This window comes from Dicentrarchus labrax, unplaced genomic scaffold, assembly GCF_905237075.1.
Source record: "Dicentrarchus labrax unplaced genomic scaffold, dlabrax2021, whole genome shotgun sequence".
Taxonomy (NCBI): domain Eukaryota; kingdom Metazoa; phylum Chordata; class Actinopteri; family Moronidae; genus Dicentrarchus; species Dicentrarchus labrax.
The window spans coordinates 15,071,909-15,099,895 of record NW_026136722.1 but is presented as its reverse complement, the minus strand read 5'-3'; the positions used below and the strand labels follow the sequence as shown (position 1 = coordinate 15,099,895).

General features: G+C 39.3%; 3 protein-coding genes and 1 long non-coding RNA gene across 9 annotated transcripts; 3 read left to right on the top strand and 1 right to left on the bottom strand.

The window, feature by feature from the left end:
• Positions 1-5: 5 nt before the first annotated feature.
• prr14 (proline rich 14) lies at positions 6-11,576 on the top strand. Of its 4 annotated transcripts, XM_051387268.1 has the most exons (12): positions 7-384; positions 466-594; positions 2,106-2,134; positions 2,244-2,423; positions 3,074-3,236; positions 3,346-3,405; positions 4,107-4,147; positions 4,584-7,544; positions 7,650-7,785; positions 8,478-8,587; positions 9,264-9,332; positions 10,047-11,576. In XM_051387268.1, the coding sequence occupies exons 4-12, from the start codon at positions 2,281-2,283 to the stop codon at positions 10,357-10,359; spliced, it is 3,996 nt and encodes a 1,331-aa protein (XP_051243228.1). In that variant the 5' UTR covers positions 7-384; positions 466-594; positions 2,106-2,134; positions 2,244-2,280; the 3' UTR covers positions 10,360-11,576. The 4 variants fall into 4 exon arrangements, with proteins under 4 accessions (XP_051243229.1, XP_051243228.1, XP_051243227.1 ...); XM_051387267.1 differs by lacking the exon at positions 466-594; XM_051387269.1 differs by lacking the exons at positions 466-594; positions 2,244-2,423 and having other exon boundaries at positions 6-384.
• LOC127355942 (uncharacterized) lies at positions 11,519-16,334 on the bottom strand. Its single transcript, XR_007881874.1, has 3 exons — positions 15,542-16,334; positions 13,823-14,043; positions 11,519-12,522 (listed from the first exon to the last, which is right to left on the bottom strand). It is a non-coding gene; the product is annotated as an uncharacterized LOC127355942 (long non-coding RNA).
• A 1,086-nt stretch (positions 16,335-17,420) lies between these two features.
• rusf1 (RUS family member 1) lies at positions 17,421-20,996 on the top strand. Of its 2 annotated transcripts, XM_051387271.1 has the most exons (14): positions 17,422-17,752; positions 17,878-17,955; positions 18,073-18,187; positions 18,272-18,317; positions 18,450-18,482; positions 18,569-18,674; positions 18,966-19,067; positions 19,494-19,564; positions 19,682-19,866; positions 19,992-20,049; positions 20,143-20,207; positions 20,302-20,403; positions 20,500-20,565; positions 20,648-20,996. In XM_051387271.1, the coding sequence occupies exons 1-14, from the start codon at positions 17,603-17,605 to the stop codon at positions 20,731-20,733; spliced, it is 1,263 nt and encodes a 420-aa protein (XP_051243231.1). In that variant the 5' UTR covers positions 17,422-17,602; the 3' UTR covers positions 20,734-20,996. The 2 variants fall into 2 exon arrangements, with proteins under 2 accessions (XP_051243230.1, XP_051243231.1); XM_051387270.1 differs by having other exon boundaries at positions 17,421-17,752; positions 20,302-20,565.
• A 92-nt stretch (positions 20,997-21,088) lies between these two features.
• zgc:153292 (uncharacterized protein LOC100003014 homolog) lies at positions 21,089-25,116 on the top strand. Of its 2 annotated transcripts, none has more exons than XM_051387278.1 (12): positions 21,089-21,442; positions 21,781-21,982; positions 22,100-22,132; positions 22,311-22,429; positions 22,709-22,817; positions 22,965-22,991; positions 23,089-23,121; positions 23,234-23,467; positions 23,706-23,809; positions 24,158-24,323; positions 24,411-24,473; positions 24,623-25,116. In XM_051387278.1, exons 1-11 carry the CDS (start codon positions 21,378-21,380, stop codon positions 24,453-24,455), a joined length of 1,137 nt encoding a protein of 378 aa, XP_051243238.1. In that variant the 5' UTR covers positions 21,089-21,377; the 3' UTR covers positions 24,456-24,473; positions 24,623-25,116. The 2 variants fall into 2 exon arrangements, with proteins under 2 accessions (XP_051243238.1, XP_051243237.1); XM_051387277.1 differs by having other exon boundaries at positions 22,965-22,997.
• Positions 25,117-27,987: the final 2,871 nt, after the last annotated feature.

The following is a 27,987-nucleotide window of genomic DNA, read 5'->3' as shown; positions in this document are numbered from 1 at the left end:
ATGTAAATAAATTTCATGTAAACAAATAAAATACAAATATAAATAGTTAGTGTATCGATGAGACAAATCGTTACATTTCCCCTGCTGTAATCGATTAATAATAATGACGTAGGCCTCCTAACATACGAGGTCACTCGGGGACATTTCTCTTCGCTCTCCTATTGGCTGCCCCCACCGAACCTACGACACCACAAACTCTCCCCCCTGATTGGTCAGATTTCAACTCGCGGAAAATGAACTCGCGCTGTGATTGGTCCATCCGACTGTCTGGTTGTGGGAGTCGTATGAACGGATACATCTACGAGTCCCCGTAGGGCGCCGTCCGGCATGTCTTGTTTACGGTGAGGTCGGAATACCGCCCCGTTGTCCAGCTAATCGTTTCTGGTGAGTTTATTTAACGTTATATAACCATAACAACCGTTTGTAACTGACTGCGAAATGACGGTACGCCCGGTTCTCCCGTAGAAAGCCGTTGAACGTTGGTGGGGATATGACAGCTCCCGGCTACGGCTATTGCCTGGTACAGAAACTATGTTACACACTGTGTGAATATCGGCGCCAGCCAGAAACCACGCAGTGTTAACACTAAAGCGGGTGAGATATAGCTAAAAGTCAGCTTTATTTTTTTCACCACAGCTGCTGTCCACGGTAGGATAACGTTGGCCAATGTGAACGTAACGTGAGCTCATGTGTAAAAGTTTGTGTATGAGACTGGGTCCATTCCAGCAATTAGACCCCGCTCGGTTTTTTTTTTTTTTTTTTTTTTTTGCTTTTCCATTTGATTAAAAACATTCACTGAAACGCGTTTGCTTTTAAATTGGGTGTGTTTCTACTTTATATTATAGGTGTGACCCATCAGCTTAGTTAGCAAGGGTTTATTGGCTGTAGGCAACCTTTTGTTAACGGACTGCAATGCAAGTGAACTGACGTTAATTGATGAGCAATCGACGACGATTGGCAGAGACAGAAACACTGATGTTGTGATTTTTTTATTCCTCCAACCGAGTTATTGTTGTGATGTTAACTATACAATTCCCTTTTCTCAATTTAACCTTTAACAATAACCTTCACCACACTTTGATTTTAATTGGTTTCGTTTCTCTGAGAGACAAAAAAACCCCCAAAAACCCACATATTGGTTGAGAAACCTTTTTATTGATCTCTAGGAAAGACATTCCTGTGTGTTATATCTAATATATGTCAAATTCCCCATTAATGTGCTCACAAATTTTATCTTCATGTTGGACCATCATCATCATCATCCAGTAGCTTAATGTTTATTTACATTTTTACTTGGTCTTATCTTTATTTTTTCCCATTGCATGAGTAGAAACAATTAACTGATTAATCAGTAAAGTAACTATTCAAGCTAAAAATACCAAAAAATACCAAATGATAGCTTTTCAACTGAGGATTTTGATGCTTTTCTTTGTTTAATGTACAGCTGGGCAACATGGATCACGATATAATGTGAAATTAAAGTCTATATTGATCATTTTAATGACTATTATTAATAAATCCCAGGTGAAAAAAGGCTCGGATTGAACAACTTTATTTAAAAAGACACACAGGTAATAATTTTAACCCTAATATTTTGTCCTATAGTATTGTTCAGTACCTCTCGGTTGAGACGTAACATATGTAGGTCGTGAATGACGAAAGGGTGGAAGAGTCTAATGGTGATAAACTCACAGCAGGATTAATTATTAAGGGATATGATGGGCTGTTTATGAGTGTATTTGTTATGTGTCTTCATGGATGTCTGCATTTAATGAAACTATCAATACTCTATTGAACAATTTTCTTATTGCTATTGATTAAGTGTCTATTGCCGATGTATATATTGCTATTATTTATTGCCCAGGCCTAGTTTAATGTGGTCGTAAATGTAATATTGTTGGGTTTAATGGGAGGGAACGGGATTTAAAGTCACCTTGGACTTTGTGATGGTCATGTTTCACTAGTTGCATTTTATTGACATTTTTATATACCAAGCAATTCGTCAATTATTAGGATTTCAAACCATGATGAAGGTAATCAATAGTTGTTCAATTTTGAAAAATAAAATATAAACAAAAACCCTTTTTTGCTTTTCCTAATTTCAGAATAAACCCTCATCCCAGGGATCAGAAAAGTAAGTGAAGCCTCATTTTAAGACCTATTTTGAATTTGTTTCATGCTGATATGACACCCCGCATGTTTGGGGTTGTTGTTTTTCTTCTTCCCGTTCTTGTTATTTACAGAGAAGGACAGACAAGGAGAGAAAGAGAGAGCAAGGGGATGTTGACTTATCCCTCTGACCCACTCCCTCAGATAGTTTGTCCAATGGATGAAGATGCTATTCCCCCAAACCGTTTCTATAGTGTACCTCCCCACAGTGAACCTCCACCACCTCTCCTTCCCCTTTACTCCATCACTCCCAGGTATAGTTGTCCCGGCACCTTTTTTTTATTTTTGCTTTCTTTTGCTGTAGCTGTGTTTTTCCCCTCCTTGCTTTTTGATACTTTTTCCCCTTTATGGACTGGGTACATTACTTGGAATCTATCTGGTACACTCTGTGGTCTCAGCACCTGTCCTACATTACAAAACCTTCCACTTTCCAAGTGTCTTCGGTCACCAACAGAGATGGGCAGCACACACTATCCCACCTAAAATGCAGAAAGCCTGTGACATTTATTCTGCTATCACTAAGTTAGTATTAATTCCTTTTGTAACATGATGGCTAATGGTTTCTGTGTCATACCAACAATTTAAACTTATATCGTTTTGAATCATGACTTTCACCATTTGGATCAAGTAGCTTGTGAAAGATAATGTGTGCCAAATTTCGAAAAGCCACCCCTGGTATTTAAATGTGTCGGATACATATTTAATCAACATTTAATTCATGTTTTAAGTATCCGATCAGACTGTGTAGACAGAATACAGATGGTGAGTCATCGTGCAACTCTGAGACTTGCCATCCAGTTTGTTTTTTTTTGTTTTTGTTTTTTTTCTCACTTTATTTGCAAACTGGCTAAATGTACTGATTTTAAATTAAAAATGTTTTATTTTGTTTTTAAAACATTCACAGCTGTGTGAATGATGGAATATCTGCACACAGAAGGAGTGGTCGCATTCAAGGCATCCGAGGACAAACGCCTAAAAAGCAAAGCAATACAGACATCGGAGCGGTTCAGAAACCATCCAGACAGAATCCGTCCCCTTCAAAGACTAAAAGGGCGAGTGGGAGCATGGTAAGAGTGAAACTTGTTTTAAAAAAAAACAAAACTCTTGTTCAGATGCTCCTCAGTAGTTAAATGAGTCACTACTCGTGCAGCGCTCATTAATCTCTCTGATTTGTAGGTACAAGTGTCAGAGTCGAAGCAGCCAAGAGTTGAAAGCACACACGAGACACAAAATGAGGTCAGTTTTATTTCTCCTTGCTCTAGATGTTCTTTCACTCGACCCTCTCCCTGTCTCTGTCGGTCTCTTTTGCTCTTGATGGTATTTGTTCCTGTCCTAAAGCTTTCGGTGTCTAATCTGTGCAGCAGCTGCTCTGTAGGGCTGTGTATGCCAATACTGAAGACCTGTACAGTGAACGGGGTGTGAGGGTTAATTGAGTGATTTTAATCCTCCTTCACGGTCTGCTGCATCTGACACAGACGAGCAATCGAGTGTCTTAATGTGACCCAGTAATGCATAGACCACAGATATTACAGAATGCAATGCATCTTCATTGTATTCTCTTTCCATTGTCCTTCAAAATTGTAGAGCTAAACAACAACCAGTGTTCCAGAAAAAACACACATTGAATTGGTAAACAAGTAAATTGGCTGTTATTAGTTGCAAAGTGAGTGCCACTCATTTACAACTCCCTCAGTCTGTGAACAAATTTTAGAAGATCAGTCTTATTTAAAATCTTAAATCAGTGCAATAAAACAAAATCAAATTAAATTTCAGTTGAGTTTGTTGTGCTTTATTTAATTTTGACCAAAAGTGTTTTTTTATGAGTTGTTTAGTTGGTTGAATCAGAAGCTCAAATGGTATCAAGTCTCAGCCAAACACTGCTTAGTCTTCTTATAACGACTGTAACATTTATTTAATATATGTATTTTTTTTTGCAGGATGGATTTGAGTTTAGTTTTGCGGCAGAGCGCCAAAATAGGTAAGTGTGCATGCATAATAATCATTTAGTTTATATTGTATATTAAGTGTTAGCCATATTTATTTATCTTTAAAAATGGACAATTTTGTTTTAGGTGTCTAAATTGTAATTGTACCATAGAAGGTTTTAAAAAATTAGTTTTAAATTTTTAGGTAATGGTGAATAATGTCATGTCTTTGAAGCAGCTGTAGTTGAAGTAGTTTTCCGTATAACCTACATTACCAAGCCAGTGGGAAAGCCACATAGATGTTAATGTTTTTCATGAACAGAGAACTAGTGAGTGGTAGGATGCCAGAAACAATATCTTGTATTGACATATTGTTCCATAATACATTGCTGCTTTCAGGAGAAAATAATTTTGTAGGTGTTTTTATGATGACAGTGTTTCTGCCTTGTGATTTGTGATTTAAAGTCTAATTTCCATTTTTTACTTTAGGCAAACGGACCAGAAAAGCCCACCGAAAAGACCGAGCGTCTATGCTGCTGAAAATGTAGCTGAACAGTTTTCTGACAAAACCGCAGAGAATCTCGACACCATGAAATCTGACATGGATACATGCGGGGGATTGGCTGTTGGGCACACTGTTGAGAGTGCATCTGCCCCGAAGGGATGGGTGATCGGCCCCTTGTTTCAGTCGCTCAAGTCGAAGATGGCCAGCTTCACAGAGATTGTCATGAGTCCTGTTAAACTCTTCAGAGCTAATAGTCCTCCACCTTCCATGGAGCAACCGTACAAACTCAATGAGTGTGAGCTGCAGGCCGATGGAACGTCTGATGTTGAGAGCTCAGAACCAAACGATAGGTTTAATTCAGAGGAACAAATTGAGAATGGGAATCGGAACGCTGAAGCTAATCAACAGAGCCTCAGTGAATTAGAGGATGTACAAAATTCAAAAACTGTTTCTATTAAGTATTCTAAAAAATTATCGTTTGACGGGGAGTTGTCACCACACGGCTCCGAGCAGGCAGATGAATGTGCAATAACTCAGAAAGAAACAAACATACCTGATTCGGTGCCTTTTCAATACAGCCCCTTACCCTGCATTGTTTCCGAGAAGGTTTCAGAATCTGGGGAATCCATTTTTAGGTCCTCTATACTGTTACAGCCCTCTGTCAATGCAAGTGCCTCACATGAATCCACGTTAAAGATATCCAGGGCTGTCGAGAAGCAGAAAGGCAAACTGGCTGCCCGGCTGAAACCACTACCTAGGAGGTGTACAGGGAATAGAAAGAAAGTTACCTCTGTGACTTTAACATCTGAGGTCAGAAAGGAAGACTCTGACCCAGTGGTCATTGATGAGCAGGTTTCTCGCATGAATTCAGTCCAATCACACAAAGCTGACTCAGGTGATACTGACAAAACACCGCCATCTTCCTCAGTCTGTTCTGCGCAGCCTGACACCGACTGTCCACAGTGGGATGGTGATGACGACGGCAGAAAAAGAGAAAGTTGCGACTTGGTTTGCCAAAGCCTCCAGACTAAATTAAATGACAGTACTAATGGACAGACACTGAATCCTACTTTGGATTCTCAGCAGCTGGATCGTCAGCTAAACCCTGAAACTTATTCAGCTGGGAGAGCAAAGAGGGAGCTCAAACTGGATTGTCATTTCCAAGACTTTGTGAAGAGGAAAAGACTGACGGCAGATAAATGTACAAAGGATACAAAAAAACGAGAGTTCTTAAATGTGGATTCAGATGGTGGCGTATTGAGAGAACTTAGACCACTGAGAAAGGAAGTTGTGTTGACAAATAGCATTGTAGACGAGGAAGAAACACTGAGACCAGCTAGAAAAAGACCTGCTGTTTCAACAAGAGCAAATAAGAAAGGAGCAGGTGGACAAGAAATGCTTGCTATGATAAATGAAGCAGTGATGAGCACACAGACTGAAAGTTCCTCTGATGCGATGTTGGTTTGCTCACTGGAGAATAGCAGTGTTGTGTCAGAGAACTACCGAAAGAGCAGCAGCAGCAGCAAGGTGAAGCCCAGTGGTTCATGCAAAAGACTGAAGACGAGAACAGGTCTCGCTAAACCTGATGTAATCATCGATAACAGTATGGACCTGGAAACCACCATTGCAATCACCTCTACGAAACAAGCCGAGCAGGAACCGTTATCAGAAGTCCCCGTCCACTCTGACATAAACCAGCTCCAGAGCACAAGAAAGTGCAGGACTACAAACAAGAAACCACTAAAACGGAAATCGTCAAACCAAGTGAGTGCAGCTACAGAATCAGACAGCACTGTGGTTTCTACCTCATCAGCATTATCAGTGGAGCCATTAGAAGTCGCACCCACAGATTGTCATACCTCTCCGAATGATCAGAAAGAGGAGGGCGGGAAAACGGAGCTGAACCAAACGTCCAAGAGACCCAAGAAGGGTTGTAGAGGTGCTGTTAAATCATCTGCGTCAGGTGGAAGTCAAGAGACAAAGCAGTGTGCCCATAACCTTCATTTAATAACCAAAGAAAAGCAATCTCAAGAAGGCAAACTCTCAATGGACCCTGTATATTTTGAAATGACACCTTTTGAAAGTAATCACCAACCCGGTCCTTCAACCTCCCAACCTCATTCAGACTGTTCTGTACAATTAAATAATGTAGTCGAGGATGTGGATGAAAAGGCTACCGTTCCCGTGGCAGATGAGGTATTTGCCCCTGACGCTGACGCCAGTAACCACAGCAGCATCGGCGTCTCCAGGCTGAGGTCTAGTGCAAGAAGGGTTAAGCCAAGGAGAACGGATAACCAAAGGAGAAAATGCAGGGTTTTGCATAGGATGACACGTAAAGGTGAAGAGATGACAAACTCCGTCACCATGGACGATGCGGACCTGGCTACGGCAGCTACGCGCTCATCAGGAAAGGGCTTGTCGTTGCGGCTGTTACGCAGCTACTCTTGCCCAGAGATCCCCTCCCTCCGTGCCCTTGACACGCCCTGGACTCCCCTGCACTCACCTCATCCCAGCAGGAGTCACACACCACACCAGCATCAGTCGTCCCACACTCCTTTTGTCCATCATACCCACAAATCCTTGCGGCGGGCTCGTCGACACACAGTCTGCAGTGTCGAAGTGGAGCGGGAGATTGCCCCTCTCTGTCTCCGTAAGGAGGTGTACCCGTCCAGAAGATCCCTCCCGTATGACGGCGTTACCCAGAACATGTCTCCCAGCACTTCCCTCTCAGCTCTTGCTTCCTGCTTCCTTTCAAGTCCCCTGGCTTTCCTCTCGAAGAAAGTTGACAGCAGAGGAGGAGCTGCTGCCAGCCCCGGCACCTCCAGTTATGTTTCCTCTCCCACCTCCTCTTCTTCTACATACCCATTGAGCCCCTCCACATGGCGCCTTTCAGGATTCCTCCAAAGAGCTGACTCCTCCAGCGCTACCTTGGACTCTAGTAGCAGGTATCTTTAAAAGTCTTTAATAAGTCCTGATAATGCCAAAGATGATCATATGTTTCATCGCTGTGCCGATGTAACTGAACTGATGGCTTTACTTTATCTGTTTAGTGGGATTCCCTTGGAGTGTGAGAGAAGACAGCAGAGTGAAGAGGAGGATGACGGCGAGGACACAAGCTCATCAAGTCAGGAGTTTGAAGATGTAGGAATGAGAGAAGAAAAGGCTTTGTCTGATTCTGAAATCAAGGTATACAATATTTTACATAAGTGTTACGACAGGCGTAATAACACATTGTTACTGTGCCTCGTTTTATACTGAATTTCTGGTCTGATTTTTGGACGAAAAGCTCAGCTGCTATACAAAAATAAGTCTAAATAATCTAATGTTGTGTGAGGATCTTCGTTAGCTATAAATGCAATCCATACGACATGGCTGCAACCGTACACGACATAACTGGCTGAAAGACCTCTATCTGTGATTACTGATGATACATCTTCTCTGTGCTACTAAGTGTGAAAAGATGAGTTAATCAACAGAACTGTGTGAAAAATGAAAGCCATACGGGTGGGGAATTATTGATGATACAGATTGTGTTGCGCTTATCTATGCAGCTGATGTAATTAAATAGTTATTGATCGTAGATATAACAAAGGAACTATATTGAAAAATTGGAAAGCCAACTAAATATTTACGGGCTTTTGAAACTAATATTGATGTACATCACTGAGTTTTGATTGTTACGCTTTCATCTATGCAGCTATATTTAATCCTCTTTAAATAGTCATATATTTTTATTCAGATCGTCAAGATATAACACTGTGGTAACTTGGCACTGATATGTTGTTAACCCTGGATTGTTATTGTTATTACTTTGTAACTGTACTTTTGTCTACTATATGTTGCAGTTACGTTACTTATCTTATATTTCATCATCTCAGGTGGTGCAAAAGCACGAGGAACGAGGGAAAGTGTCGTCTATAAGGATTCGGAAAACATTACCCAAACCTCAGAACAATCTGACGCCCATGGGCCTGCCCAAACCCGTCAGGTAAATACCCCTATGTACATGAGCATGGATGTTTACTCTTGACCTCGGGAACGGTATGTGTGACAATCTCAACTCAAAGGTCCACGCACTAGCTTTTGTTTTTCGTGCTTTTAACTGCATCTCACGGCCTTTATCAGCAAATGGAGCTGGCTCAAGTGTCCTCACATGACGGTGTTGGTTACGTGTTGCAGTTATTTCTTTGTAACTCTGTAAAAAGGGAACCATAGCAAGTGATGTAAGGAAGATAAACATAGATTATCATAATTACTTTGTTGCCAAAGTACTTAAAGAAAAAGTAATAATTTAAAGTAATTTAACATAATTTACCTAGATGGTGGATAGTGAGACAAATCTTAAGCAACAGTTTTCCAGCTAGTGTTACTTTTACTACTAAGGTCTATTAGGGCTTTATACATAAAGCATTTAAGTAAAATAACCTTTAAATAAATTATATATACATACATATACAAGGTCATGTTTAATCATTTGAAGCAATGTCAAACATGTGGAACGCTGCTAGCGTTTGAAAGTAGGACAGATCCTATTGGGTCAGTGAATTTATGTCTGTGTCAATACATGCCTGTCATTTATTGAACTATTTCCAATCAATATTCAGATTGATTGATTGCAGCTGTGTTTTTTTTTTTTTTCATTCTTTCTTTATGTTACACCGCAGGCTGAAAAAGAAGGAGTTTAGTTTGGAAGAAATTTACACCAATAAGAATTTCAGCAAACCCCCTGAAAGGTAAGGAGACACACACATACACACATGCATACACACGCACACACACACACACACACACACACACACACACACACACACACACACACACACACACACACACACACACACACACACACACACACTGTTGGACATCCTGAACTGAAGCTTCGCCACCTTTTCCCTTTAGACTGTGGGAGAGTAAAACCTTTCTCTGTGGCTCTAATGCTGTGTTTCTGGAGTTACAGAGTTAAATCTGTGACATTTGTTTCTTTAAAATACTGAGTCAGACATTTAATAAATATAATAAAATTAACATCTTAAGAAATTCACTATTGATTTAAACAACAATTTAAACATCCAACAATTTGTCTTATTTTCGGAGGTGTTCCTGTAGCTGTTTCACCGCCGTCCACAATTGATTTTAATTTTTCCAGCTGTGACCTGCTCCTTTTTATACTGCTATTAAATTGTGTTGTGAACTTTATTTTGTCACTTTTCCAGTGTAAACACTCTACATACTCCAAACCTGCTTAGAATTGGTGTACAGTATGGATTTGTTACACCGTCCTCAGATAGCTGCTGCTAGTGAGGCCAAAAAAAGCTCAGTTTGACCAGAAGGTGGCGCCAGAGGAAAGATCATGTTACTTAGATCACCTGCATCAGCTGATATCAGTCTTTTCTACTCTGGGAATGAAGTTTGTTTCATTCATTGGACTTTGTTCCCTTGTGTTTCAGCCGGCTGGAGACCATATTCGAGGTGCCTCTCAATCGGCGGAATGGTTCTGAGTCCTGGTTTGGCCAGAGGCGCGTCAAACGATTTTTGGAGTTCCTCGAGGTCGGCGAGGCCAGAAAACCAAAGAAGCCACTTGTTGGTGTCGGAAAGGCGGGTATTTCATCTTCCAGGACAAGACGAGGGGGCTTCCCTAAAGACGAACCGTCCCTCAGCGTGCAGGACTTGGACTCGATTCTGTGTGCCAAGCTGGACCAGCTCAACTTGTGGTTGATACACGATCAGAAAGACAGTTGTCAGGTGCCTCTTACATGTTGATTGTTTGGCAGCCATTAAAAAAAATAATAATAATAACACTGCACGAGATAATGCTGTTTATATGACTATTTCTAATGTGTTTTCAACATGAAGATTCACATATGAGTCTTCCAGCTCTTTTTGTTTTTTTTGTCAGCACAATCAGTGTAAAAATTAATTGTGGTGACAAGTTGTTATTGAAGAATTACATTTTCATTCTGTAGCACTTGCAAGTTGAAGAACAACCGATCATAGCACCATAAATGTATTGCCTCATAGACGTTGGTTATAGTGGTTAAACGCATTATACAGTAAGTCGCTTTTTTGCTGCCCATTACTGCACTCAAACTTCTGCCGTCCATTATTCCCCCCCAGTTACTTTCCATCTGTGAAACGGTCTCAAAAACACAAGTTGACGTCCTTGATTGAAGCTCTTGTACAGCATCAAAGCATTTTCTGGTATATCCTCAGTTTCTTTTAAACCTCAGACTTACCCAGAGTGTTATAAATCTGCACAACTCCCCTGGGTGCTGTTTATTTGCAACTGTTCAAAAATGATAATGCAGAATACTTCAGATTTATTTTGTACTGTCTCGTCTGAAAGAAAGCATTTAATTTCTTCTTTTTTTTTTTTTATATACATACATAAGTGGTAGTGATCTTGCAGCGTCATTCTAAGTTATTTTATAAAGGCAGCTACTGTTCATTAAATGCTGAATATAACTTGTAAACATGCCAGCAAGAGATTTGTATTCGCTGCGACCGATTTCACAACCAAGTTTCTGTCCACAAATTTTATGTACAGTCAAAACGTGGCTCAGCTCAGGGCAGACCCTGTTCGATTATTCATTTATTTGTGTTTGTAAAGTTATGGCTTTTTTTTGGGGGGGGTTTGTATAAAAATATAATTTAGAAACAATACGGCACTCCAGAGAGCATTTCAAATTCAGAGTGGAAGTGTCCAGATTCCACTGCTAGTTGGCTTTTTGATGCCTGTGGTTCTCTCTGGATTATTCTTCTGGACTTCTTGATAAAACTGTATTATATTTTTGGGGGGGTTGCCAATTTTTTTATGAGGTTGCCTTAAGTGTAAAATGTCATGTGAAGGTAGATGTTTTGTAGGTGTATTTGTAATGGTCGCTGTTTTTATGTCAAGATGCTTCAAGCAGCTCAGAGCACACAAAGTTTCTGTCGTTTTATTATGAAATAATAAAATAATAAAAATGTATTATTATTTATTCCGTTGCTATGTTTGTATAAAAGTACAACATATTGATACATTTTGACAATAATGAAGCTAATACATAAAAAAAACCAATGCAGTAATGCCAAATATAATATTGGCAACCAGAGGATCTCATAATGTTCTGAAGACGCACTGCTATGATCACTGCCATCCCGTTGTATTGGAGTAAAGACCCAATCCTTGATCAACACGTTTATGTTTACACTTTATAGATTAGACAGATTGAGTAACTTATTATTTGGTAATATCTGCAAGTATATACAATATCTAAGAACCAACATGTTAAATTGTTATGGCATTTGAGGTGCATAAGTATTAAGGATTGGGTCGTTACTCGGGAATGACTTCTTATCTTTATTTTTATATATATATATATATAAATATAAATAATGTCTATGTGTCATGTAGTGTCTCAAACTATAGTTAATGCTGGATTTTATATGGTCATTTAGATTCTGAGTTGTTCATATATTGTTAAATAAATATTACAGTGTATAAAAAACATGTAAAAGTTTTAAGATTTTTAATACCATTTTTTTTGGTTCCTTGTGTATAAAAAACAACTGAGTGGATAAGAGGAAGTAGAAAAGTGTAAACTGCTGTGATTTTATCAGCACAGGAAAGTCTTTTTGTTGTTCATGTAACTACCAGTTTCTTCATGTCTTCACAGGTTTTTATAGCTGATAAGCTGCTTTAGTAACTGTCCGCTGGCTGTTTCCATTAACATCCAAAATCAGAACATCGGCTCCACTGGTAAATCTTCTGTAGAAGTTTATCAGAGTTGATCAGTCCTGCAGAGTGAGGAGATATGAGATCAGTACCATTAGTACGGGAGTTAAAACCAGAATGGCAACCCATGTCACGATGGAGATGATGCCATATTTCTTCGCCCGTTGTGTAAACTTTGCAGCTGTCCTTGGATCTTTTGCCTCCTCAGCCTGTTGAAGAAAGGACAAGACAATATTTTAAGTTAAGAAGTCTAACGTCTGACACTCAGCAGTAAGATAGTTCATCATTTAGTTCTGTGATTTAAAATTGAACCCTTCTGTTTTGTTGATAATGGTTTTACTTCTGTGTTGTTTGGGGGTCCCACAGTCTTAAGTAATTGCAAAATCAACTATTCCCCCTTTATATATTTGTATTCTTCTAATCTTACTAAAACCTATGTGTGTGTAGAAAAGACATTAAGTGATAACCTTCACTCTGTCACAAAGTGGACCATTTGCCAAAATACCTGTCAACACCAATCACAGATACAGAGCACAATGGAAAGATGGGGTTTCTGAGACCCCAATCAGACCTGTGGTGGCTTCTGAAACATGTAATCAATTCAAAATCATGTTTATAAGCAATTCTTGGTTATGGAATATATAATATTCGTTATGTTGTATAATTTCTCCTTCGTGCTTGGAAAGGGGAAGGTGATGCAACTGAGATTCGATCTGCAACTACACCGCTAGACGCCACTAAAGTCTTTACATTGGACTTTTCAAGGAAAGGTTTAAATTTTTTCAAGTTTGCCTTTAAACAACACTTGCATGTGTCTAAGAGTTTTGGTCTGCTGGAAGACAAAGTCACAGCCCTCATTCTGTACAAAAATACAACGACACTTTTAAAACAGCAACAAGGAACTTTTTGTTGCTTCTGGCGGCCCCTGTGGACAAAGGTGGTAGTGCATCCACTGCCCTGTTTCACTGATATCAAAGGGAATCCGACTCAGTGGCAGACATCAAGAATAACCCTATATAATTAGCCAGTCTTCTGGTTGATGGTCTTGTTTATGTATGTCATATAGAGGCAGCACTATTACATTGATTTGATTATGCAGCTGAAGATTGACAGGAAAGGGGGAGAGAAAGAGAGAGAGAGAGAGAGGGGATGACATGCAGCACAAGCTGGATTTGAACCCAGGCTGCTGCAGTAATGACCCAAACCTTCGGGTGCATGGGGCTCTAGATGAGCCACCAGGCCCCCAAAGAGAGAATGTTGTTCTTAAAAGACTGAAAGTCTAAAAGATTTTCATTTGATTTGAACTCAGACTTCTGAAGCCTCATATTAGCTTGAACTGAGGTATTTTTTTAGGACTGTGGTGCCAAACGTGACCATGTTATGTGCAGTTTACTGATCCCATTAACTTATTCCTCTATTTAAGTATCTCTGCTGCAGTTCAGAGCGTCCGGCAGGGGAACTTGGAATATGTAGCTTTAGGCGTTTGCCATTTGCCAGACAGTAAAGTACCTTGACTGAGTTTATCAGAGCCATGATTCCAATGCAGGAGATCCCACAGATGATGCTGCTGATGGCGAGTTTCCTGTGGTTATTGTCCTCGCAGCAGGAGGCAGCACGCTGTTCGAGGCTGATGATCACTTGATTGCAAGTGCTGTTATTCTGTGCGTCACTTGACCCTGCGATGAGAGTCAGATGGACTTCATCCGCCATCTGAGGTGAATTAGACATTTCTGCAAACCACAAGAGCATGTTTAAGAAAGGTTTAGTAATGTCCTAAATACTAAAAACCCCTTGAAGTTTTGTTTGCATTCAGTTTTAATTCATAACAAAAGTTATCTCAGGACACTTTTTTAAATAGAGCAGGTCTATACTTTTGCTCCTTATAAAATGTAATGAATAATATGCAAAAGAAAGAAAAGAATAAGAGCAATTTTATGATCTGTCTGTGGCTGCTTTATGGTTTTAACTTTGTTCACGCCTGAGAGAAATGTTTGTTTTTCAAGATAAAGGGACTTGTCAACTGGTTTCATTTTTTGTGTAAGGGCAAACAGTGCTTAAGTAAATGTTAAGTTAATTAAAATCTGTATACTCTAAAGCTCAAGATCTAAGAGAAGTGTACAGTTGTTTCAGACACAATGGGACAGATGGCCTCTGTGAGTTATTTAATTACTGACTGCATTTGATCTTTTAAATAATAACCTGCAGGGAGTCTCCTCCTTAGTAAACCTGAATAACTCTAAGACTGGTTTAACGTGGCATGCGTTCTTCTGTAAGTCCTATTTACTTTTTACTCCACACAGAATAATAAAACTCCCACAGAGTCTGGTTTTGTTAAAGTGTATATTCAAAATTTAACAAAACTAAATATTGACCTGCCTCTTAAACCTGGCCCACCTGTTTTTTGGACGCATAATGATGATGAGACTCAGTGCGAGTATAATTCAGGTGCCAAAATGACCCAAAGGGAATATCAGGGGCTGATCTTCTATCTTGTCCTGGTGAGAAATGCTGTTACTTCCTTTAGCTGGCTGCCCATGTGACGCATTCTGCTGCTTTGATTTATGGTAAAAGAAGAAGCATGTGTTCCCAAATTTGCCTTGTGACCTTTATTTTACGTTGTATTTATAGTTTATAAGGTGATTTTTTAGCAGTTTGGCCTGCTGATGTGTTGCCTTCAGCACTGAGCCAGACCTGTTTTCAAAAATTAAAAAACCTCACCTACAAGTCTAAACATGTTTAAAGAAATCCACTATGGTCTCTACTGAGACTGAACTGGGTATTTCCAAGACGAAAACAGAAAGTACCTATTGTATGATGTAACATTGGACACAGTGTCTACTGTTCCCAGTTAACTACACAAAGAAAAAGCTTGAAAAACTTGTATGATCACACTATAAAAATGTCAAAACCTCTTGCTTGGCTGGCAGGTTGTCATGGTGAGATGAAAACATAAAATGCAAGTTATCTAATCTCTGATACGATCAAAGAGCGGCAGCATTCTGTTTTTTCACTTGATCATCAGCTCAGTTGGATGACTTAATAATAGTTTCATCATGTAATATTGCACTAGCCTATGAATCATTTGTAGTGAGAAACGTATGAGTCTGGTCTGCGTCTGTTATTTTTGTTATAGATTATACACAACTGAAAAAAACAGAGAGAGATGTTACACTTTAAACAGAGTTAAACCTCATTTAAAGGTTAAATTCTTTCTCTTAAAGTACACACCTGAACAAATTTAAAAGCTGTTTTGATTCCACTCCTCAGTCTGAATACACTCAGTGAAACAAGGGATTTCTTCTGTCCAGTGTTTTAATGAGATGGTAGGCAGGTCACTTGTCTTCTTTTATTCCTAAACAAATTCTGGTTTAAAAGGTGACTGCCGCCACACAAAGCTTCTTCCTTTAGATATGAAGATTTCCACACGTGTTCATCCAAACACCACTGCTGTCATTGTCGTACGAGTCCAAAAAGACAACGGCTCTGAGGCAGACCTGTCCCTGTGAAAACCCAGTGCCATATAAGTTGTTGAATGACAGGATTGAGAGCCAGGAGTGAAACTCAGTGTGAAACCTCCACGCCCCTTTTTACTGTGCAGGCACTTTGCTTCTTCCTCCCTCGCACACATACACTTATCAAACCCCTCCTTCACTCAGCATAAGTTCTCATATTCTGTTCCTTGTGTTCGCAGGTTAGACTTCCTCTCCCCTTCTTCGTTAGTCACAGTTTCACATGCAGTTCCCTCACGTCTTTCCCATACAACATTCCAGAGACCTTCGGAAAGGTGTGTCAGCACTTGTCTCGCCCGAGGGAGAAGCAGCAGCAGATTCCAGTCTTCTTTATTGCTTTCTAAATTAATATTGGAAGAGTAAACAGATCTTGTGTTGTTGGTTTTTTTTTTGGCTTCTATCCAACTGCTCAATCACTGCATCACGCTCAGGAACATAACCTCTTCTTTCTCTTTCTCAAATCAGCCTGCTCTTGCTGTTCATATGTATATCTAGTTTCCCTGCCATCCCTCTGCTCTATGACCCAGAGATAAGAAATTAATGACTCCCCCTTGACTTGGCAATTAATGACTACGTGACTGCATTTTTTTCCCGAGCTGACGCCACCCGCAGACAGCTTCCTCTCTCCTCATGCTGATAAAGAGCGTGGGAGGGATCTACTGTTTTCATCCTATCGTGACAAACAGTGTCTGCATCATACAGTGATTGTGATTCATACATCCAGTAATTAATATCATTCCTGATTCTCGGGGTTATGAGTTACAAAGGACTCGTCAAAGCAAGACTGAAGAGATTTTGGATCTAAACCAACAACAAGATGCTCAAAGAGGGTCCTTGACTCGTGTCAGCTATCAGCAGGAGGTAGAGGAGCATCCTTAACATCCAGGTTCAGGAGCAGCTGGACCATCATTTAAATGACTAATAGGCTCTAAAACCTCCCCAATGTAATGTTAGTTTTTAGGTTTTAATCTTGTTATTTTGTTGTTTTACATTTTATTGTTTTTATAGTATTCTTTTTTTTTTTTTTTTACCTTACACAGTTCATGTTTGTTCATAATGTTTTCTGCTATGTGAAGCATATGTATACAGTATATGCTATATATATATATTTATATAGCATGCTATATAAATAAAGTTGAGTTGATTTGAGATGGATTGCTGTGAAATTAATTTCATTTAGCACTACCATCAGGTTAACATTATAATGTCCAAAACTTTGGTTTAAGACCAAATACTAAAACAATATAATAAAATAATGACACCCCCATCAGCCTCTGCTGCACTTTGTGTACTAATAAGCAAATATTAACAACCTGCATGGATTATTTCTATTTTAGTGTTGTTGTTTATCTGTTTAAATCTCTTCCTCTCCCGTTCTTGTTTGTGCACTTTTATTTTAAAATGTCGTGTTTTTTAATCTCTGTTTGACTTGGCACCTGACTGAAAGTGCAACTGAGATTAACTCAATAGACCTAATGTGTCTTTTATTATCTGTAGCTGTAGGTAGCAGTATTGTATATTGGTGGTTTATTGGTGGTTAATCGAAGCCCCGCCCCAAACTCCCAATCCACCAATGAGGAGCCTCTAAACTCTGAGGCGGGTGTAAACAAGGAAGTGCTGCAAAGAGAAACACGACAGGAGAGGACGACACGTCGGCTGTGCTCGTTTTATGGTATTCTGGGTAAAATTGACTTTAATTAAATACTTTCCTCTGCATTTCAGCCTGCATTATTATTCCGTTTGTTAGTTTAGTGACCCCCCCCCCCTCCTGGTTGTATAAATGGAGGAAGAAAGAGGTCTGGTTGTGGCCACAGAGAGATATGGCAGTGCAGAGTCCTGGAAGTATTTAGGCAAGGATGGAGTGATGGAGAGGAGAAGAGATGGGAGTGAAGGTGAATCGAGAGGAAACTCTATTGTTGGAGTTTTTAAAGTAAGGATTTTACAACTTTTTCTTTCTTATTTTCTTTATAGTCACACTTTTGTTCACACACACACACACACACACACACACACACACACACACCCTCAGGCTCACAGTTTGACATCTTATTTCAGAGTGTCTTTCTGCCTCAAGGCTACCCAGAGAGCGTCAGTAAGGACTACCTGCAGTACCAGTTTTGGGACACCTTGCAGGTACAGTAAAAGGAAGAGAAACCAGTGAGACCATTACCATCACCATCAGATCTAAACCCTCTCTCTCTCTCTCTCTCCCTCTCTCTCTCTCTCTCTCTCTCTCTCTCTCTCTCTCAGGCTTTCTCCAGCTCTCTGTCAGGGACTTTAGCCACTCAGGCCTCTCTCAAAGGAGTCGGTGTCGGAAACCAAGAGGCGACAGTAGCAGCGGCCACAATCACCTGGCTGCTAAGAGGTAAACCCCCTTTTTTTTAAAATATACCATAACATTTCCATTACTCTTGCATGATGAGTGCAAAGCTCGTGTTTCCTCCTGCAGATGGAACTGGCATGCTGGGAAGAATCCTGTTCGCTTGGCAGAAAGGGTAGGCTCATATATATATATGTATATATATGTATGTGTGCGTGTGTCCAATACTATAGTAGTTATTTAGTATTTATCCTCTTTCACTGGTGGTAAATTCCTCTTTATGATCAGTTTGTTGTCTTTGTTCCAGGACTAAACTGGACTCTGAGGCCAAGAAATGGAGGTATAAATGGTGTTAGAGGCTCATTCTAGTCGTTCTCATGAACCCCATTTAATGTACTAAAGTGCTTCTATTTAATCTCTTGCCAGACTTTTTGCTGATGTTCTCAACGACACTGCCATGTTCATGGAAATATTAGCTCCATACTTTCCTGCTTTCTTCACCCTGATTGTGTGTACTGCGGGGATATTCAAGGTGAATAAAAAAAAACTGTGATGCAAATTTTAAAACTCACTCAAAAAGGTCACTTAATTTGTTATTCCCAGAGGTAAATCAGTAGTATGTGAACCTTAAGTTTAGCCTTTTTTAACACATTATACTGCCTGGTTCCTAGACTTGGGAATAAACTAAATAAATTATCTAACAAATGTATTCTTCTACTAGGTATTTATTGCTAATTGTAAGTTGAATTGTTGGTTTTACACCTGTATTTACCCTACTATTTCATGCTGTGAAACAGGTCTGTTGTGTGTTTGTCTTCTCCAGTCCATTGTTGGAGTGGCAGGCGGCGCGACCAGAGCTGCTCTGACTGTTCATCAGGCTCGCAGAGACAACATGGCCGACATCTCTGCCAAAGACGGGAGTCAGGTACCGTTTCGTATATTTCTTGACCTGTGACTCGTATTTCCGTCAGACTGTCTGTTGTGGAGCAAACCGCAGTGAACAGAGTGTGCAGAGGCGTATATCCTTCACCTTTTCCCAGCAGACATAGTACTAGTAATATTAACAATGGCTCTGTTCTGTTAAGTGACAGTGTGTCGGCATGCACAATACCAGGACCCTCAAACTGAAGCAGCTAAATGGAATTCAGCCATCATTGGTTTTATCATTTACACCTGCGCCTTTCCCTACTGGGACATGTCTAAGTGTCTTCACTAAAAAGGCCTATTGACAGCTGTTTGAACTGCAAGAGTTTACCCTGATAATAAGTCTTTATAAAAATCTGTAAAATCATCAAAGCCAAGAGTCTGAATTTCATTCTTGTCTCGTCTTCATGTCTTTTGTTTCCCACAGGAAACTTTAGTGAATCTGGCGGGACTGCTGATCAGTCTGGTACTCATTCCCCTCGTCACTGATAATCCAGTGTAAGTGCTGTCGTATACAACGTACACCGTATGAATCTAACCCAGGGACAGTCGGATCTCTTTACGTCAGCTACCTGCATTCCCTCTCTCTCTCTCTCTCCTCTTTCTGCCCCTCAGACTGACTCTCAGCCTCTTCTTCCTCTTCACCATCCTCCACCTCTTTGCCAACTACAAGGCTGTGCGTTCGGTTGTCATGGAAACCTTCAACGAGGCGCGGCTTTCGATCGTGCTGCAGCAGTACCTGGGAGACAGACGGATCCTGAGTCCGCTAGAGGCCAATCAGAGAGAACCGGTTTTCTTCGGTAAGAGTCGGGAACTTACTGATATTCTCTTGACTGTTCGTAGCCAATTCTGGCAGCATCGAGAAATAGTAAAATGTTAATTTTGTGGTTTAAAAATTATGGATTCTTCTTTTTTTCCCCCCCAGAGTTTAGAAAAACGGTGCCAATCAGACTTGGAGTGAGGCTACAGGAGGTTGTACAAAGGTAATTTCATGCACCAGTTTTGTGTATACGATGAAAAATTACACACAATAAAAGTTAAACACAGTTCATCATATAATTTTGCTTATTTTGAAGCCCAGAGGAACTTAATTTGGCTTTGAAGAACAACAACATGCCTTTCCTATTAGGAGTACGAAATGGTATGTAATCTTGTCCTCCGCAGGACGGCAGTGTGTTTAAGAGCCATACAACACACTCTGAATGTTTTCTTTAACTCATCTGTGTTGCTCTCAGGCTGCGTATGTGTTTGTTTGGGACCAGAAGCATCAGTACATGATGAAATCAGAGCAATGTGCCAAGCTGTGTGGCTCAGCAGCATGTTGACTCCAACTTCCAGTGAGCCTTTACCTCCATTCATTTCTTTACTTTACATTAATAGAGGTGCTTTGTCTGTTCTACGTGGTACACACTTTTATTTTTATTTTTTTAAAGGTCACTGGGAAATGGTACATGAGAGTCACAAAGTGATGGACACAATTTTCAATCCATTTCTCAAAGGTGAGCACCCACAAAACAGTTTTAATCTACAAAACTTTGTATTTTTACCTAAAGAAACATGATTCTCTAATATAATTTCCAGGCGTGGAAGCTGCAGGATGGGACATGAAACGAACTCTACTGGACTGGGATGAGTGGAGGGTCGAGTGGAAAACAAAAAGCAGCTGAGCTGTCATCTGCTGCCATTTTGCATCCTTTATATTTTTCATATTAATTAAACGGTGACATTTTTAAGTATCCCTTGTTTGATTCATTCTGTGGTCAAATCTCAGTGGGTTTGATACAAGATAAAAATAAAAAAAAAATCAATATTTGTACGGGAATGTTTTTATTTTTACATGTATATTAAATTTAGAGGCTCAGTGAGAAAATATTAATTGAACTTTTTTTTGTTTTTGCATTAATATGTAAATAAAGAATATCTGACTCTTCTTCTGTCTTTTATCCGTAAGGGGGCGCTAGAGGGCACTCATCCGCAACTAAAACACACCGCGAAGAAGAAGAAGAAGAAACTCGGTCAAGTTAGCAACATTTTGTAAGAGAAACAGCGGAAATTAAACACCGCAAAAAGCAGAGAACATAAAGCAATACTGTTTTATATTACAATAACAGCGTAAAAACATAACACCAAACATTATATACACCTTTTTAAAATGTCAACGGCTTTTTTCTCCAACGGCTTTCGAAGCGTTTGTGAGGCTCTTATTTTGAAATCTGTAACCGGATGCTGAGCTGGTATTACAAACTGTCGCTTAAACAACTGCAGCAAAACAATCACTTTGGCCCCCAAATTTAACCAAATTGTGTCCAAAATGGGAAGATATAAATGCGCCTACAACTGCGAGACCTCCAGCGATTCAGATGTGAAGTTTTTTAAGTGAGTATTGACCGTTTTTTCCTCTAAAAAGATAAGCGAGAAATAGCTAGCTATTTGCTAACATAAACATTAATATCACATAATCGTATTTATCCACTTTTTGCTGGTTTTTTTTACGTTTTTCCAGCTTGTGTCGACGTTTTTAAATAACTGCGAACAAGATAACAGGATAAGCACTCAACCTAATCGACAGAAAGTTAATTAATCTGCAGCTACTTTTAAAAATCGATTCAAGTTAAAAACCCTTTAAATAATGTTTTACCATGAAGAGATCTTGCAGGTAAAAGTGACTTTTAAATGGAGTTCAGTGTTGTTTTAATGAGTTGTGTTGTTTGCAGGTTTCCCTTGTTCAATCCCCGAAAGCTGAAGAAGTGGCTTGTCAACATGAAGTGGAAGGACTGGACCCCATCTCGCTTCTCTGTGCTGTGCATCAATCATTTTGAGGAACAGTACATTGACAGAAGTGGAAAATGTGTGAAACTCCGAGAAGACGCAGTCCCCACCATATTTTCATCCGCTGACAACACACAGAAAAGAAAGGTCTGTATGTAGTTACTCGACGTCAGTGGATCATTGAAAGATAAAAAAAAACTCTAAAACCTTAAATCATTTTCTGAAATAAAGATCTCAATTACTGTCACTGTTCCCCTGATGTAGGCTTCCATCAACCCAAGAAGTAAGAGACACAAGGTGAGAGCACACATTGACACATTTATTAAGCTTTTCGGTCCATTTTCTTATAAAACATTGTTTGCTCAAATGGAGCTTTCTTGGATTTTGGGTTAAAAGATAAAATAATTACAACCACAATCAGTACCACACTCTTCTGACCCCAGTGTGTGTTTTTTCCCTCGTATTGTGAACCCAGCCGCCTGCTGTTAAAGCCTCGCAGACGAGTCCAGCTCAGCCTCCAACCACCCCTCCTGCCACAGCAAAGCGAAGCGTCCAGAACAAAGAGTCCAGACCGACAGAAGAGGAGCCTGCCAGGTATGTGACTGGCTCAGGTGGCAGAGCGAGTCGTCTTGTAATCGGAGGGTTACTGGTTCAATCAAAGTGTCCTCGGTCGAGATAATGAACCACAAATTGCACCTGATGTCTTTGTCTTAAGTGTGTGTGTGTGTGGGTTCAGTTTGCATTAGAATCTGTGAACAGCAGTTTCAGCTAAAGGTTGAACCTGAATTCCTGGATTAGGTGTTTAGTGTTTGGTTTTTACCTATTTGGATTGTTTCCTTTTTAATTTGTTATCCTTTTCTGCTTTACGTTCAGAGACAAAGACCCCAAAAAATCAGAGAAATGGAGGATTATAGTAGACGAAGGTCTGATGAAGATCGAGTCTTTTCCACATTTCTTCCATGGAGATTACTGTGTACCTCAGGTAAATGGTATTACTACTAATCACTGTTTTGATTACTTTGTGATCTCATTATTTATAGGAATTGTGGTACGACATAAGGCAAATCAAATACTCTTATTTCATATTAATAATGTTTTCATTTGTTGTATTTTTCACATGTACTAACAGGATATTCAGTGGGCTCCAGATGATAATGTGAGTGTAAGTGATCGTCATGATTTTAAACTACAACATTTTGCCCTTTATACTGTATCATAAAGTATTTTAATGCTCTTCTGTAATTTTTTAACAGAAAGAAGGTGAAGATCCTGAGAACGTGATAGAGGTACGTTACAACACGACTACCTGACATTACATTAAATACAAACTAAAGTGATTCATGGCATTGTTACTGCAATCACACTGTATTTCTGGATGACGTCATGCTGTGATGGCAGGTGAAAGAGCCGTGGCAGTGGCTTGGTCTGGATGTCAGAGGGCCGCTGCCCCAAACACTGAACGGACACAAATACGTTTTGACTGTGACAGACTACTACTCCAAGTGGGTGGAAGCTGTGCCTATGCAGTCGTGCCTCCCTTCACATGTGGCGAAGCACATCGTGGACGTCATCGCCCACTTTGGATACCCGCTCAGGATCCTCTCCCGACTGCCTCACGACATTGTCCACAAAGTGAGTGCTTTGTTATAGAAAGCTTAAAGGTCCAGTTTGTAACATTTAGGAGGATCTATCAGATACAGATCGGATGTTTTTCAGTGTGACCTCGGTGTGAACAGTCATATCAGAGTTCATGTGACTCTAGATATCACTAGAGGTCACTGATATGGGCATATATGTGAACATTTTAATAAAGTATTTGTGTAATATTGTGTCTCACACATTGTATTGTGTAAATGTATCTTCATGCTAGATCAACAGAGAACTGAAAGATCAGTTGAAGGTCGCCGTCGCTCTTGTCGTCTATCATCAGCAGACGGGCACTGCAGATCTGATCACACAGCAGCTGATTGACAGGTACTATAATCTAATAATGTGGTAACATGTGCACTTTGAGATGATTGGCAGGCTCCATCTCTTGCCTGTAGTCTTTCTGCTCTGATGTTTTTTTAAATTGAGACCCTCTTGTCAGTAATGTAATGTGGACATCGTGGCCCACACAGAAGCATTTATTATATATGTATCCTATGCAATGCAGCCTACAAGGACACATTTAAGCTATATCTCAATTGCAACAATCAAAATACCAGACAGTATTCATTCTCATTTATACGATACTGCATTGGTGTGATGAACTGATGAATGCTTTAAGGACACTGTAACTGCTTGCTTACATACTAATGTTTTCACATTGCTCCCCAACAGGATGGTAAGTGATCTAATAGAGGAGCATGCAGCTGACTGGGATGTCTACCTGCCCGCTAAGGTTTTCAGCCTGTGTTTCAAAGAGCATTCAAAGACTAAGGAAAGGCCCTTTTCTGTGCTCTGCTGTAAGGGACTGGAGCCTGCCCAATCCCCCAGAGGACTGAATGTAAGTGTAGCTATTACACATTTTAATATCGATAAGATTTTGTTTTATATAAACTGTAAAATGACAGTTGTTCTCTCTGTTCCACAGTATACTTATTCCAAGATCCGAGAGAGTGTTTTCGTGATTAGATAGAGATTCAAAGTTTGTTTGGTGAGTTGAATTTATTTATTTTTTGTGTGCGAGTACAAACAATACGTTAATATAATATTCTACATTTTTCTGGGGTCATGGAATTTGTGGAATGTCTTTACATTTTGGTCAGTGATGTACAACTCTCACTCAGTATTATTACTTTTCAGGTCAATTGATGTAGAAATCAAACTGGGCTCGGTTTTTACTAACAAACCAGGAAGGAAGTATTATGGAGACCTTGTGAAGGACTGCCATTGACAAGTGCCGGTGTTCTGCTGTACTTCGTGGCCACAGTGGAGAACGTGGTAAACCCTGATAGTTGGACCCGTGTGACGACTGAAACTGCACATTTCTACAGCGTCATCCACTCTCTGAGGACTCAACGTCACTTTCAATCTGTTCAATCAAAAGTAATGTAATGTTTTATTAACGGCACTGAACAATGAACAATGAATTGTCTTTAAAATGCTGGAACCAGAGGGGTAGTTTGAGCTTGAGCCTTGTGAGTCTGATATAACATTGGATTCGTCAATGTGGTCTCTCCTAAGCGACTGTAAGTCAGCTGTAGTCCGAACAAGCATTTGAGTCTGCTGTGCCTGATTGTTTGTTGTTATTTTATGTCTATAAAATGTAAAACATGTCAATAAACTTCGAATATGAACTGTTCTGATTACACCTTGTAATGTGGGACTACAAAAATACTCATGTATTTACATATGAGTGTTGGGCAGTAACTCTTTACTAGTAATAATATTACTTTTCCCAGTAACTAGTTGTTGAAGTAATTACTAATACTTTTCAATAATAATATTACAGTTACTCCAAAAAATATTCAGTTACAACTAGTTTGGAAGATGGAAATGCTCCTTTTTTTTTAAGTCACTTCATAAGACACAAAAATGTGAAAAGTGAAATTAATTACAGTAGTAAGTGAAGTAATTATATCACTTTTTAAAAGAGTAATGAGTAATACATTAATTTTTTTGAGCAACTAGCCCAACACTGGTGGTAAGCACAGTATGTAGGGCATCTGCAGCATAAGAATCACACCTGTCATAGCTGAGTTTCATCTGCACAGACTATTTCACATTATGCAAAGACAAGTTGGAGCCTCATTGTTTACAGATGACAGTGTTATAGTCTTCAGAAACAATACAAGAAAGCGATTTATTATGACAATTGTGTCTGTGTGTCTATGTATGTTTGTAAGCTTTTACCGACCAGCCAATCAAGTTGAAACATCATCAACATGATAGAAAAAACAACAAACAAACCCTCATCTTAAAGCAGCTTGTGGCACCTGGGTTGATTGGTATGTCTCAGCTGCTGTCAGTTCAGCTGTCTCGGTCACTGTGGTGACAGCTGCTATCAGGCTGAGAGGAAACAAAGTCCTCCCGCGTAAAAGTGTGAAGAAACACCTGTAAATGTCACCAGTGAGGGAGACATGATGAAGGTCTTTAACTGGGCTTTGATCCTATAGAACTGTACTACAGCAGGGTCTGAAGGAGGAATGAAACTCCATGAGGAACCAAAATATTAAAATGTAAATAATAATAAATAATAAAATACTTTCTTTGTTAAATTGTGCTGGTATCTTCAGCTGCAACTTTTTGAGATTTTGAAACCCAATTAGGTGCCTTAATTGTGAGTCTTTGGTAACACTTTATAATAAGGGTACAAATCATATACTAAGAAGATTTGTACCCTTATTATAAAGTGTTACCAAAGTCTTACATCCTTCCTATCAGTCCTGTAAATAGGTGAAGACATGATTCAGATCCAAATTTCCAGAACTATTAGCTAATCAGAACACTCTCTCTTTTCTACTTTTCCCAAATTAAGGCACCTAATTGGAAATATAGCTTACAGAACACTACTGAATGATCCACATGACTGATAAATAAGTGGGTATACAGGGGTGCAGTGCAGGGTATACATGGGGGGTTTTAATCTTTACTGAACTGGCTGGTTTTTAAAAAATTGGGGGCATAAAATTAAGAGTACACCCACTTCTCCAGACAGAAAATTAGAGAGATTAGATTAAATATTCCTTTATTTGTCCCACAAAGGGGAAATTGTAATGTTTCAGCAGCAAAGTGGATAGAGAAAAGAACAGTATAAAACAAAACAAAAAAAACGTACTGCGGTGGCCCTGAGGTGCAAATCACAACGACAAAAGAGAAAACACAACACAAAAAGAGAAAACACAACGATATGGACTATTGGAACCCCTGTTTCTACCTCTCGTAGGTATCCCACATTAACATGGACGTATTAATACAATATTTTCCTTATTTAGTGATTTGAATTTTCAGATTTGGCAACTTGAATGTATAGGTCTGGCGATGTTGTGTTTCCGGTTCAAAGGACGGACCAGTTCTTTTGTCCAATCAGCGACGACTCATGTCGCCCGAGGGTACCTACCTTTTCCAATTTGGTTAATGTCGTTGTGTTTTCTGATTTGTCGTTGTGTTTTTCTTTTTGTGTCGTGTTTCCTCTTTTTGTGTCGTGTTTTCTCTTTTTGTGTTGTGTTTTTTCTTTTTGTGTCGTGTTTTCTCTTTTTGTGTCGTGTTTTCTCTTTTGTTGTTGTGTTTTCTGATTTGTCGTTGTGTTTTCTCTTTTTGTGTTGTGTTTTCTCTTTTTGTGTTGTGTTTTCTGATTTTGTGTGTTCTTTTTTTTTTGTGTTTTCTCTTTTTTGTGTTGTGTTTTCTGATTTGTCGTTGTGTTTTCTCTTTTTGTGTCGTGTTTTCTTTTGTGTTTTTTCTCTTTTTGTGTTGTGTTTTCTCTTTTTGTATTGTGTTTTTCTCTTTTTGTGTTGTGTTTTCTCTTTTTGTGTGTTTTCGTGTTTTTTCTCTTTTTGTGTTGTGTTTTCTGATTTGTCGTTTGTGTTTTTTCTTTTTTGTGTTGTGTTTTCTCTTTTTGTGTTCGTGTCGTGTTTTTCTCTTTTTGTGTTGTGTTTTCTGATTTTGTGTCGTGTTTTCTCTTTTTTTGTTTGTCGTGTTTTCTGATTTGTCGTTGTATTTTCTGATTTGTCGTTGTGTTTTACTCTTTTTGTGTTGTGTTTTCTCTTTTTGTGTCGTGTTTTCTCTTTTTGTGTTGTGTTTTCTCTTTTTGTTTTTTTTGTATTGTGTTTTCTCTTTTTGTATTGTGTTTTCTCTTTTTGTGTCGTGTTTTCTCTTTTTGTGTTGTGTTTTCCGTTGTTTTTGATTTGTCGTTGTGTTTTATCTTTTTGTGTTGTGTTTTTCTCTTTTTGTGTTGTGTTTGCTCTTTTTGTGTCGTGTTTTTCTGATTTGTCGTTGTGTTTTCTATTTTTGAGTCGTTTTGCTCTTTGTTTGTGTTTTCTGATTTGCCGTTGTGATTTGCACCTCAGGGCCACCGTAAAAAAACAGTAGTAGTAGTGAAATAATTAAAAACACCATGTACAAGAGAAAAACCAGCAGGAATCCACAAACAGCACAACACAAATTGCACATTATTATTATTATTGATGGGTTGCTGTCTCATAAAACACATTTATATCAACTTTATTATT